We start from the raw sequence: 13,917 nt of genomic DNA, 5'->3' as shown, positions 1-13,917 counted from the left end.
AGTAGTAAAAGCAGAAGTGAACGTGGTTAGACAAGGCGTGAACATAACTAATTTGTTGCATTCTAGGCTGGGGCATATGAGCTTGAAGAACATGGATATTCTGGTTTAGAATGGTTATCTAAGTGTTGGGGTCAAAAACGGTTATTTCGAAATCAACGGCTATGATTGTTTCTTATTCACAGATTTCTCACAAAACATTCACTGAAAGAAAGATCGAAAGTGAACGAACAAGCGAATCCCGCACAAAAGCCACTCGCCGGAGAGCTGAACCGCCATGTGGTTGCACTCGCCCGGCGAGCTCAGCCATCGCGCCGGTCAGCTCGCCGGCGAGCTCAGCCATCGCGCCGGTCGCGCCATCGCCCGGCGAGCTCAGCCATCGCGCCGGTCAGCTCGCCGGCGAGCTGAACCGTCGCGTGGTTGCTTTCGCCGGCCAGTTCGGCCATCACGCGAGTCAGCTCACCCGGCGAGCTCGACCTGATCCCGGCCTGTCCGACTTACTTCGACTCCTGTATCTTCTGTATAGCTGTGATATCCGACCTTCGGGACCATATACTTCTCGTTTCATTTCGATTAAAGTTATTCTCGAAGTTTTATGACCAAAACCGAGAAATAGTATAAACGCCAAAAGGCCTAAGAACGGTCCGCAAGGATCCAGACTGGTCTAGAGGTCCATCTACGCTCTCAGAAGGGATTCGAGCCCATAAAAGTTATGACGGTTTGTCACTCGCAGAAATACGATAAATGCTAAGTTTCCAAAGATAAATGTAAAGATTCGAGAATAACTATCAAGATCGACGAAAAATGGAATATGCCCGAAAGAGATAGACTTGGGCCCGAAGGTGAAGGATGGGCCGCCGACCTAGAGCGACTATATAAGGAGAGCAGGGGCAGAAGAAAAAGGATCCGAGAATTTAGACTTAGAGAACCCCTGCAAGCTTAGAGAACTTAGGGCTTAGGTGGTTAGACTAGCACGGCAAGGCTTAGGACGTCTTGGCCGCCTCTTGTTCTGTTGTTCCGATAGTTAGCATATCTCTACTCCTCTCAGAGAAATCTTGTATTCATACTATTCAATAAAATGCCTCTGAGAGATTATCTATATTTTTATCGTTCTAAAGTGATTACGCAGAGAATTCGGACCTTCAAGGAAAAAGGGGTTCACTTGGTTTTCCTCCATTATTATTTGTTATAATCGACGGTGTGAATTTCGGTTCCCACAGTTTGGCGCTAGAAGGGGGGGTTTGACGAATTCTCTAACTCAAAAATCACTAAACGATAAAAGACACAGGATGTCCGCTCCAGCAGCTAACGATGTTGTTTCTTTCAAGGACCAGGCAACGGCCGATCAGGCCAAACCCCACAACGATCTCCTTGTCATCGAGCTGACGATCCAGGACATCGACGTAACGAGAGTGTTGGTCGACACCGGATGTTCGGCCAATATTATCTACAAAAGCACCCTCGAAAGAATGGAGATCGATCTGTGTGCCGTTACGGAAAGACCCAGCCCGATATTCGGACTCTCGGGAAATGCTACTATGACTCTCGGCTCGATTGACCTCGTTGTCAAAGCCAGGAGCGTCACCAAAGTCACGGAATTCTTAGTCATCGACCGCCCAACATCGTACAACGCGATCGTCGGTACTCCATGGCTGAATTCCATGTGAGCGATCCCTTCGACATTCCATCTGTGCCTTAAGTTTCCAACCCCTCGTGAAGTCGAAACTATACAAGGAGACCGCAGGATGTCGCAAGTATGCTTTGCCGCCGAGTTAAAAAGAAAGAACTTGGCGATCGAAACTTCCCATAAAAAGAAAAAAAAGCTGACTCTTGATGAAAATGCCCCGGAACGAGACTCGGAAATCTTCTGGCAATCTCAAAGGGCCGAAGCCCTAGAAGGGAAGCGCGAACCGACTTGCGAACCGGTAATTTTGATCAGCCTCGACGAATCCTCTCCGGAATGATGCGTCGAGATTGGAGCCAACCTCCACGAGCCACTAAAGACAGAGCTCATCGCCTGTCTCAAAAAGAACCTCAATGCGTTTGCTTGGGCCGCGGAAGACATGCCAGGGATCGATGTCAGCATAACGTGTCATGAGCTTAACATCGATCCGACTTACAGACCTGCCAAACAAAAAAGGCAGAAGCTAGGACCAGAGCGTGCCACCGCGGTAAATGAGGAAGTCGAAAGACTCCTGAAGGTCGGATCAATAATAGAAGTTAGGTATCCAGAGTGGCTCCTTAACCCGGTCGTGGTCAAAAAGAAAAACGGCAAATGGCGAGTATGCGTCGATTTTACCGATCTCAACAAGGCCTGTCCAAAGGATTGGTTCCCACTCCCGCACATCAACCGACTGGTCGAAGCAACAGCAGGGAAAAAACTCTTATCATTTATGGATGCCTTCTCCGGGTACAATCAGATCATGATGAATCCCGACGATCGTGAGAAAACTGCTTTCATCACCGATCGGGGAACATATTGCTACAAAGTAATGCCTTTCGGTCTCAAGAATGCAGGTGCAACTTACCAGCGACTTGTCAATCGAATTTTCTCCGAACAGCTCGGCAAGACTATGGAAGTATATATCGATGGCATGCTCGTAAAGTCTCTTGACGAGCACGACCACGTCTCCCATTTGGAGGAGTGCTTTGCAAAACTTAACGCCCACAACATGAAAATGAACCCTGCAAAGTGTAGATTCGCGGTGGCATCAGGAGAGTTTCTCGGGTACCTAGTCACGTGTCGTGGGATCGAAGCAAATCCTAAGCAGATAAACGCGTTAATAGAGATGGTCTCGCCAAGGACGAAACGGGAAGTCCAAAGGCTAACCGGAAGAGTCGCGGCCTTGAACCGTTTCATCTTGCGCTCGACGGATAAGTGTCTACCTTTCTACGACACGCTCAAAGGGAATAAGAAGTTTGAATGGTCAGAGGAATGTGAGAAAGCTTTCCAACAGCTAAAGCGTTACCTAGCCACTCCTCCCGTCCTCGCAAAACCAGTGGACGGAGAGCCCTTGTTCCTGTACATCGCAGTCTCCACAACAGCGGTAAGCGGCGTTTTGATTAGAGAGGAACGCGGTGAGCAAAAACCAATCTTCTACATAAGCAAAACGTTACTGGACGCTGAGACCCGGTATCCCCTGATGGAGAAACTAGCATTCGCAGTTGTGACATCGGCAAGGAAACTCCGGCCGTACTTTCAATCGCATACCATAATAATCCTCACCACCTTCCCCCTACGAACGATCTTGCACAGTCTGAGTCAGTCAGGACGACTCACAAAATGGGCAATCGAACTAAGCGAGTACGACGTGGAGTACCGCCCAAGAACCTGCGCAAAATCTCAAGTACTAGCGGACTTCTTGGTAGAATTGCCCACGGGGGATATGACAAACACGGAACCGGACTCAACGTGGATCATTCACATCGACGGATCATCGTCCAAACAAGGATCCGGGATCGGAATCCGGCTCACGTCTCCGACCGGCGAAGTCTTCGAACAATCGTTCCGATTGGAATTCCATGCGTCGAATAACGAGGCCGAATATGAAGCACTCATCGTAGAATTACGATTAGCCCATGGGCTTAAGATCCGCAACATTAACGCTTACTGTGACTCTCAGTTAGTCGCAAATCAGTACAGCGGAGAATACGAAGCGACGGACGAAAGAATGGATGCATATCTAAAACTCATCCAAGATCTCTCCCGAGACTTCGACCACTTCGCCCTCACTAGGATTCCTCGCTCGGAAAACACTCAGGCGGATGCCTTGGCCGCACTCGCATCAAGTTCGGATTTTGGACTAAGACGAGTAATCCCCGTCGAGTTCATCGAACACCCAAGCATCGGACCACCAGTGGTCGCCAATCTGATTCGAGCACAAATCAAAAATGCGGAGGAAGTCGAAGACCCACCACAAGAAAGCGTGGATCAGTCGGAATACGGCTGCGACAGCCCATGGCTGGAGCCAATCCGAGCATACATTATCAACGGAACGCTTCCCACTGAGAAATGGGCGGCCCGCAAAATCAAGACCCAGGCCGCGCGATGTGTAACGGTTGAAGGAGAAATCTACAAATGGACATTCTCCGGCCCACTCATGACCTGCGCCGAAGGCGAAAAAACAAGAAGAGCAATGGAGGAGGTTCATTCCGGATCATGTGGGAACCACTCCGGCGGAAGATCTCTCGCCGTAAAAATAAAACGCCATGGTTATTACTGGCCAACTATGATCAAAGACTGCGAGAAATTCGCACGGAAGTGCGAGAAATTCACACGGAAGTGCGAAAAATGCCAAAGGCACGCGCCGACAATCCATCAACCCGCGGAAGTCCTCTCGTCCATCTCGTCTCCGTATCCCTTCATGCGATGGTCCATGGATATCGTCGGGCCATTACACAACTCGAAGCAGAAACGCTTCCTCCTGGTCCTCACGGATTTCTTCTCAAAGTGGGTAGAGGCAGATTCCTACGCAAGTATCAAAGACGTACAAGTCGAGAACTTCGTATGGAAGAACATCATCACCAGACACGGGGTCCCTTACAAAATCGTGACAGACAACGGATCTCAGTTCATCTCTACCCGATTCGAAGCATTCTGCGAGAAGTGGAAGATACGACTGACCAAGTCGACTCCCAGATATCCCCAGTGCAATGGCCAGGCAGAGACCATCATCAAAACCGTCCTCGACGGGTTAAAAAAGCGCTTAGAAGCCAAAAAGGGGCGATGGGCAGAAGAGCTCGAAGGAGTTCTTTGGTCGCATCGTACGACCCCGAGACGGGCAACGGGTGAAACCCCATTCGCCCTTGTTTACGGAACGGAATGTATGATCCCCGCGGAAGTAGAATTTCCCGGAGTAAGGAGAATATTCCTCCCCGAACGAGAAGATCTTAACAGCGCAATGCTGCTAGACGAACTCGATCTTATTAACGAGCGGTGAGATCAAGCTCTCATACGGATCCAAAATTACCAGCACGCCGCCACAAAATACTGTAACTCAAACGTTCGCCATCGCAGGTTCAAAGAAGGCGACCTGGTACTGCGCAAAGTCTTCCAAAACACTGCCGAACGTAACGCAGGAAAACTGGGAGCAAACTGGGAAGGTCCATACAAGGTCATAAAGGTGGTCCGACCAGGATCATACCAAATCGCAAACATGCAGGACGTCAAGATCCAAAGAACCTGGAACGCGATGCATCTTAAGAAATACTACCACTAATCGTAAAGTGGATCCAATGAACTACGAGATGGCTTGATCCCCAAAAAAAAGGTACGTAGGCAGCTCGCCCAGCGAGTTCAGCTATCCCCCATCTTAAAAAAGGGGTGAATGGGTACGTATACTCGTATACTCCCACAACTTTCAAAAAAGTCGATCTTTTCAGAACTTTTTACAAAAAAAAAAAAAACGCGACGCTACAATCGCTAAGCCTACTACCCGACAAACGGCCAAAACGGCGGTCCAGAACTCGCCCAGAACGCCTAAATCAGCTATCACGCTAAAACCAACAAACCCACGAATGCTCATAAAAAAAACCATCCTTGGAAAAAAGCCCGCAAGAAAAACGCGGCTCAAAACAAAAAAAAAAGATTAACTTCTGCCACTGTGAGACATCGCAACACGCTTGAAGTTACGGACTTTCCAAAACTTATGGAAACAACACTCTTGTTTCCAAAATCAACATACCTCTAACGGTGAAATGCCTTTAAAATGGCATCGCTTCTTTGTTGCTGATCACAACAAACAAACCCTAACGTCCTAAACAGACACTAGCCGCCCTCGAAAGGATAGGCTCTCTTACATCCGACCAGGATACCATAGCGCGCTATACAAGAAAATCCAAAATTTTGGCCAGCACCTCCAAACGGCCTTTGGAAGTAGCTCGATTCATGCCAAGACAAGTCATATAAGCCGATAACACTTCGCGGACTTTATATCGGTATGAATCAGGTAGAAATCGCAAATAGGTAAAACGAAAGCCGACTTGTCATCGCATAGCCTTAGTCCGAAAGTAAACCTAGGTTTTGCCCTAAACCTAGTCATGCTGGATCCTGACATCTCAAAGGCATAATATCGACATCCCGATATGAGATCCCAAAACTTGTCTCTTCACTTAAGTCTATATGTTTTCACGAGTCCTCGCACAAAGCAAAAGCTGTGCGCTCAACAGACTATGGATACGGTGATCGTCCGGGGGCAAGGAACGAGACGACAACTCACTCCTTCGCCCTCTAACTTCGAAAAACCCGGAGTTCTCTCGATTTATAATAAACCGAAAATATTTTATAGATTGAGCGAAGCATTATACAAAAAGCCCAAACAAGGGCAGGGATTCAAAGCCACCAACGGCCAGTCCCGAAACATGCAAACTGTGGCCTCACAAGCAGGCCGAAACAGAAAATAAAAAAAATCCCCGAAAGTATCATTACCCTAAGCACTCCTCGGAGCACTACCTTCATCCTCAATCTCACAGCCATTGCCTCCCTCGGCCGCTTCGTCATTTCCTCTCCCGCTCGCAACATCTCCACCTTCTTCAGCCACGAGGCCATGCCCCTCGGTCTTTCCCAAACACGGCGTGAGGGTGCACTCGAACTGCAGTTGAGAGAGGATCGAGTCGAAGTCCCCGTCGGAAGCATTCAATTCCTCCTTGCGAGACAACAGCCTGGTTTCTTCGGAGTCCAGAGTCGGAACCATGTCGCCTTTAAGCAGGTGGATCTCGTTCATGCTTCCCTCGACGCTCGCCAGAGCCAGGTCCTTCTCATGGACCGCCATGAGGGAATCGAACAGAACAGCCATCCTTTTCAGGCGAGCGTGAAAATCATCCCTCGAAACGACAGTCCTCGACTCTTCTCGGTTCTGAATTTCACGCTGGAGACGACGGACTTCGGAAGGCTTGCTCTTCTTCTCTTTCTTCAGCTTGAACAATGCACTCGCCGACTTTCCGAGGTCCCGCTCGAGATCGCTGACCCGAACCTCCAGTTGAGAGAGCTCAGCAGCACGAGCGGCTTCAGTAGATTTCAACGCGGCCTCGGCTTGCTTCGACGCCTCTCGCGATTCAGCCAGGCCCCTTGTCGAACGCTCTATCTCTGATCCGCAGTCGCTGAGCATCCCGTCAATCAGGGATACAAACTATACATGAAATAAGGGTCAGGATAATCGTAGAGCAAGGTGGATCATGCTGAAAATAGTCGAAACAAAACTTGGCACAATGTTGCGACAAAGGTCCCGAGGGCTCCCCTTCCGCGCCAGCGGTACATCTCCTCTTCTTGACAGTCTCGGTCGCAGCGCCAGTCCTCTTGCGGCTTTTGGTCAAAGGAGCAGCACTGGACGCAGGAAGCCCTAGGACGATCTCCTTCCTATCCAAAGGTGGAGGCATCAACTCTGTCACCTTCTCCTCCTTAGGATCTGGGACTGGTGTGGTCGAAGAGCCCAAGGGTTGAGCCGAGACCTCCGAAACTTGAACAGGAACCACGGCCGATTCTACGAGGGGTGTGGCATCACCAGGGGACTTGTTTCCTCCTGCCAAGGTCGATATCGCAGGCGAAGAAAGGATAGCTGGCACTTCAGGCTGAATCCGACCCCCTTCCTTCTCGGCACTGCGTCTGGACAGTCTCTCTTTGAATGAAAGAAACCCGGCGATGAAGGTTGGAGTAGCTTCGTGCATGGCCGGAGTCGGAAGTACCGAGTTAGCCTCACCCATCTCGACGTCGGAGCTTTTCTTTTCACTTGGGGAGGAAGAAATTCTTGATAGGTAGTTTGACGAAAAGAGAATGTAAGAGAAAGAGATGTGTGAAGAATGAGGAGTGGTGAATTGCTACTTATAAGGACATGAGGGTGACGTGGATTTCCGCAATAAATATTCTTAGCCAAAGATTTCGATTTCTAATTCATATCACTCGCCCGGAAAATCGTCTCCGAGTCTTACGGGCTGGGGGGCTAATTGTTGGGGTCAAAAACGGTTATTTCGAAATCAACGGCTATGATTGTTTCTTATTCACGGATTTCTCACAAAACATTCACTGAAAGAAAGATCGGAAGTGAACGAACGAGCGAATCCCGCACAAAAGCCACTCGCCGGAGAGCTGAACCGTCATAAGGGTCAGCTCGCCGGCGAGCTCAACCATCATGCCGGTCAGCTCGCCGGCGAGCTCAACCATCATGCCGGTCAGCTCGCCGGCGAGTTCAACCATCACGCCGGTCAGCTCGCCGGCGAGCTGAACCGCCGTGTGGTTGCACTCGCCCGGCGAGCTTAGCCATCGTGCCGTTCAGCTCGCCGGCGAGCTGAACCTCCGTGTGGTTGCACTCGCCCGGCGAGCTCAGCCATCGCGCCGGTCAGCTCGCCGGCGAGCTCAGCCATCGCGCCGGTCAGCTCGCCGGCGAGCTGAACCGTCGCGTGGTTGCGTTAGCCGGCGAGTTCGGCCGTCATGCGAGTCGGCTCGCCCGGCGAACTCGACCTGATCCCGGCCTATCCGACTTACTTTGACTCCCGTATCTTCTGTATAGCTGTGATATCCGACCTTCGGGACCATATACTTCTTGTTTTGTTTCGATTAAGGTTATTCTCGAAGTTTTATGACCAAAACCGAGAAATCATATAAACGCCAAAAGGCCTGAGAACGGTCCGCAAGGATCCAGACTGGTCTAGAGGCCCATCTACGCTCTCAGAAGGGATTCGAGCCCATAAAAGTTATGACGGTTTGTCCTAACTCGCAGAAATACGATAAATGCTAAGTTTCCAAAGATAAATGTAAAGATTCGAGAATAACTATCAAGATCGACGAAAAATGGAATATTCCCGATAGAGATAGACTTGGGCCCGAAGGTGAAGGATGGGCCGCCGACCTAGAGCGACTATATAAGGAGAGCAGGGGCAGAAGAAAAAGGATCCGAGAATTTAGACTTAGAGAACTGCTGCTAGCTTAGAGAACTTAAGGCTTAGGTGGTTAGACTAGCACGGCAAGGCTTAGGACGTCTTGGCCGCCTCTTGTCATGTTGTTCCGATAGTTAGCATATCTCTACTCCTCTTAGAGAAATCTTGTATTCATACTATTCAATAAAACGCCTCTGAGCTATTATCTATCTTTTTATCGTTTTAAAGTGATTACGCAGAGAATTCGGACCTTCAAGGAAAAATGGGTTCATTCGGTTTTCCTCCATTATTATTTGTTATAATCGATGGTGTGAATTTCGGTTCCCACACTAAGTGACAAAGAAGTGCATACTCTTGATTTCAGTGAAGAGTGTCTATTGGGTAAAGCTCATAAGCTTCCATTTCCTACGGCTAGGCATACTACTACTGAGATTCTTGGGTATGTTCCCAGTGATCTTTGGGGTTTGTGGGAACCGAAATTCGCACTGTCGATTTACGTTTAAATTAGGAAACTAGGAAAACCCTAATTTCCCAGAGGTCTCGGATCTCTGCGAGAGCCAACGGCAAGTGACCAAATATATGCGGAAATCGTGAAAAGATAACAAACGAGTTTAGAGAAAACAGTAGATCTTATTTCGAGTCCGCGTAAGAGCGTTGCGATCATTACAACAGATCATAAAAGCTTTGGCCGCAAAGGCTGTCAGCGAGTAACCTAGTTCTAGCGGCCTAAAAGCTCAAACCTAGTTGAGTCGCAGCTCGATAACAAAAGACGAAGAAAATACAGAAAAGGTTTTTGATTGATTTCAGACTGAACCTTATGAAAGGCTGCCTACGTACCCCTTTCGAGGATCAAGACGAACGTAGTTCAAGAGTGAACCAAGAGATCGAACTGCTTGTGCGCGTTCGTCTAGTAATTGGGTGCTAGTCATGGAAACAGAGCATGTCGAGAATAATGCCTCAGAGTTTCTAAGTGCCGAGAGTTCTGAGTCTAAAAAGTTGTCCCCCCTCATGCCTCTCGCCTAGGACTCCTTATATACTGGCTCCTAGGTCGGTTTACGCTTTTCCTCTTCTGTCCTTAAGCCGTCATAGCATAAAAATGGAGATATTCCATTTTTTCCGATCTTCGTAATTATCTTCAAAATTTCGTATTAATCCGCGGAAACTTGACATTTATCTTTCCTTGCGAACCAAGCGTAAACCATCATGCGGCTTACGGGCTGTTGGTTAAGAAATCGTAAGTTGGGCCTCGAGTCATGTCATAGGTCCCTTTGGGCCGTCTTCTGACTCGAAGCGTTTATTACGGCTTCCTTCGATAAAGAACGAACTTTCCGCGGTTTTTACCGTAAAGTTTGATCGATGACTTAGAATGGCGGGAAACATGAAATGGGTTCGCTACGGTCTTCGGGAGATAGTATCGAAGGGTAGACGAGAATGCATGGACTAATGTCGTATCGACGTTTCGGAAGAGCTCGGTTGCTCTGTAGCGACCGAGCGGAACGGACACTCGGTCGCTATGTAGCGACCGAGCTTGGCTCGAGCTCGGTCGCTATGTAGCGACCGAGCGGAACGGACGCTCGGTCGCTACGTAGCGACAGAGCTTGGCTCGAGCTCGGTCGCTACGTAGCGATCGAGCGGAACGGACGCTCTGTCGCTACGTAGTGACCGAGCGGAACGGAGGCTCGGTCGCTACGTAGCGACCGGGCTTGGCTCGAGCTCGGTCGCTACGTAGTGACCGAACGGAACGGACGCTCGTTCGCTACGTAGCGACCGAGCGGAACACGCGTTCGGTCGTTGCGTGGCGACCTTTTTTGAGCTCTTGTCCGATGTCTCGTGTTTCTTCCGCAGATTTATTTTTCGTAACAACGTTCATGCCAATTTTTACGGACTCTCAGACATTGATTTCGTCGTGACCGATTTAGACCCCAACAGGGTTCTGTTTCTATGCCGAGAGTTTATCAGGTTGCAAGTATTTTCTCACGCTGATTGATGACTTCTCTAAGAAAGTGTGGATTAGATTTCTAAAGTTTAAAGATGAAGTTTATGAGAACATCGTTGAGTGGAAAAAGCTGGTTGAAACACAAACATGAAAGAAGGTTAAGTGTTTCAAAACTGATAATGGATTGGATTTCTGCAACAATCAGATGGAAAAGATGTGTGAGGATGCAAGAATTAAACGGCACAGAACATGTACTTATACTCCACAGCAAAATGGAGTAGCGGAGAGGATGAACAGAACTATAGTAGACAAGATCAGATGTATGCTGGCTGAAGCCGGTTTAGAGAAAAGGTTTTGGGTAGAAGCAGCGTCTGCTGCGGTTTACTTGATAACCAGGACTCCTAGTGCTTCTATTGGGTTCAAGATTCCTGAAGAAGTGTTGTCTGGTGTCAAAGTGGAGTTTACTCATCTTAAACGATTTGGATGTGTTGCTTACGTGCACACAGTTCAAGATAAGATGAGTCCAAGAGCTATCAAGGGAATATTCATGGGGTATCCTCAAGGTACTAAAGGCTACAGAATGTGGTTGGATGATGAAGGCAAATCTACGATAAGCAGAAATGTGGTTTTCGATGAAAATGTGGTTTTCGATGAAGTTCGAAGGAAAGAACTAGAGAGTGGCTCTAAAGTCAAGAAGGTTACTTCCAAAGCTGATCTGATTCAAGGGCCGTTTCAGTGTGTATCTTCAGTTGAAGTTGGTTCAACGTTGGGTTCGAATAATACAGATGAAGGTGGAGTTCATTCAAACTCGAGAAGAAACACAGGAACAAAAAAAGGTGAAGAAGAGTCAGAACAGGAGTTTGGAGGAACTGAGGAATCTCTCAGTGACTATCTTCTTGCTCGAGACCGTGTAAGGAGACAGACGGAACCTCCAGCTATCTTTGAAAGTGGAGACTTTGTCGCTTATACGTTGGTTAGCGTGGATGACATTTCTGTTGATGAGCCTAAGTCTGTAGCTGAAGCTATGAAGAGAAAAGATTGGGATAAATGGAATACCTCTATGATAGAAGAGAAGGATTCTCTATATTGGGGTCAAAATCGGCCACGACGGAATCAATGTCTTAAAGTCCATAAAAATCGGCATGAACGTTTTTACGAAAAATAAATCTTAGAAAAAGATTTATTTTTACGAAGAATCTTGCGGAGAAAATACAATCACGAAAAATCGGAGAAAGACGCGAACAAGGTTGCCGCGTAGCAACCAGCGCAAAAGCTGGTCGCTACGTAGCGACCGAGCACGTTCATGGCTCGGTCGCTACGTAGCGACCAAGCTTTGGGGAGAGCTCTAACTCATAGCCGCAAAACGCTTGATCAAACCATAGCCGCAAAACGCTTGATCAAACCAATGTCTGGAAATACGAAAGACAAAATCGTAGTTTGCAATAACGCTGGTAAGACAACTCCAGCCGCCAATGCGCCTACGGCGAATGCCTAGGCAAACGCCACAGTTCTTGAGAAAATCGAAAACCTAGCCGCGACTCTTCTCCACAGGAAGTGCAACAAAACGAGCTCGCGATTTCTCTGTCTAAACGTAAAGGGAAATGATAAATTTTATCAAAACCCGTAAGTTTGGCTCATTACCGAACTAAAAAGTCTCAACGCATAAGAGTTTTACCAAAACACGTTTTCCGAAAGCTTTTCGGAAAAGTAAAACTTGCTCTCCCCTAAACCGCAGAAAATCCCTAGGTTAATCGCGGAAAAAGGAAGCACATCGAATCGGGTACATAGCTCGCCGCTGTACTTCTTCCGAATATCATTCGGAAAAAACCCTATATTAATCGTAGAAAATGGAAGCGCATCAAATCGGTCGGTCGCTACATATTGAGCGACCAAGACTCTCAGTCGGTCGCTACGTATTGAATGACCAAGACACTCAGTCGGTTGCTACGTATTGAACGACCTAGCTACTCGGTCGGTCGCTACGTATTGAGCGACCTAGCTACTCGGTCGGTCGCTACGTATTGAGCGACCAAGCCACTCGGTTGGTCGCTACGTATTGAGCGACCAAACACTCGGTCGGTCGCTACGTATTGAGCGACCAAGCCATTCGGTCGGTAGCTACGTATTGAGCAACCAAGACACTCGGTCGGTCGCTACGTATTGAGCGACCTAGCCACTCGGTCGGTCGCTACGTATTGAACGACCAAGCCACTCGGTCGGTCGCTACGTATTGAGCGACCAAGCCACTCGGTCGGTCGCTACGTATTGAGCGACCAAGCCACTCGGTCGGTCGCTACGTATTGAGCGACCAAGCCACTCGGTCGGTCGCTACGTATTTAGCGACCAAGACACTCAGTCGGTCGCTACGTATTGAGCGACCAAGACAATCGGTCTGTCGCTACGAATTGAGCGACCAAGCCACTCGGTCGGTCGCTACGAATTAGGCGACCTAGCCACTCGGTCGGTCGCTACGTATTGAGCGACCAAGAAACTCGGTCGGTCGCGAAATATTGAGCGACCTAGCCACTCGGTCGGTCGCTACGTATTGAGCGACCAAGACACTCGGTCGGTCGCTACGTATTGAGCGACCTAGCTACTCGGTCGGTCGCTACGTATTGAGCGACCAAGCCACTCGGTCGGTCACTACATATTGAGCGACCCAGACACTCGGTCGATCGCTATGTATTGGGCGACCAAGACACTCGGTCGGTCGCTACGAATTGAGCGACCAAGCCACTCGGTCGGTCGCTACGTATTGAGCGACCAAGACACTCGGCCGGTCGCTACGTATTGAGCGACCAAGCCACTCGGTCGGTCGCTACGTATTGAGCGACCTAGCCACTCGGTCGGTCACTACGTATTGAGCGACCTAGCCACTCGGTCGGTCTCTACGTATTGAGCGACCAAGACACTCGGTCGGTCGCTACGTATTGAGCGACGAAGAAACTCGGTCGGTCGCTACATATTGAGCGACGAAGAAACTCGGTCGGTCGCTATGAATTGAGCGACCAAGCCACTCGGTCGGTCGCTACGAATTGAGCGACCTAGCCACTCGGTCGGTCGCTACGTATTGAGCGATCAGTCCACTCGGTCGGTCGCTACGTATTGAGCGACCA

At 48.9% G+C, this 13,917-nt stretch overlaps 1 protein-coding gene across 1 annotated transcript; it reads left to right on the top strand.

Moving 5' to 3' along the window:
• Positions 1-2,060: 2,060 nt before the first annotated feature.
• LOC125591862 lies at positions 2,061-4,937 on the top strand. The gene has a single exon (XM_048766746.1). The coding sequence runs from the start codon at positions 2,061-2,063 to the stop codon at positions 4,935-4,937; it is 2,877 nt and encodes a 958-aa protein (XP_048622703.1).
• The last annotated feature ends 8,980 nt before the right edge of the window (positions 4,938-13,917 follow it).

The sequence above is a fragment of the Brassica napus genome, chromosome C8 (genome assembly GCF_020379485.1).
Source record: "Brassica napus cultivar Da-Ae chromosome C8, Da-Ae, whole genome shotgun sequence".
In the NCBI taxonomy this organism is placed as follows: Eukaryota; Viridiplantae; Streptophyta; class Magnoliopsida; order Brassicales; family Brassicaceae; genus Brassica; species Brassica napus.
This window is presented reverse-complemented; position numbering and strand designations above follow the sequence as displayed.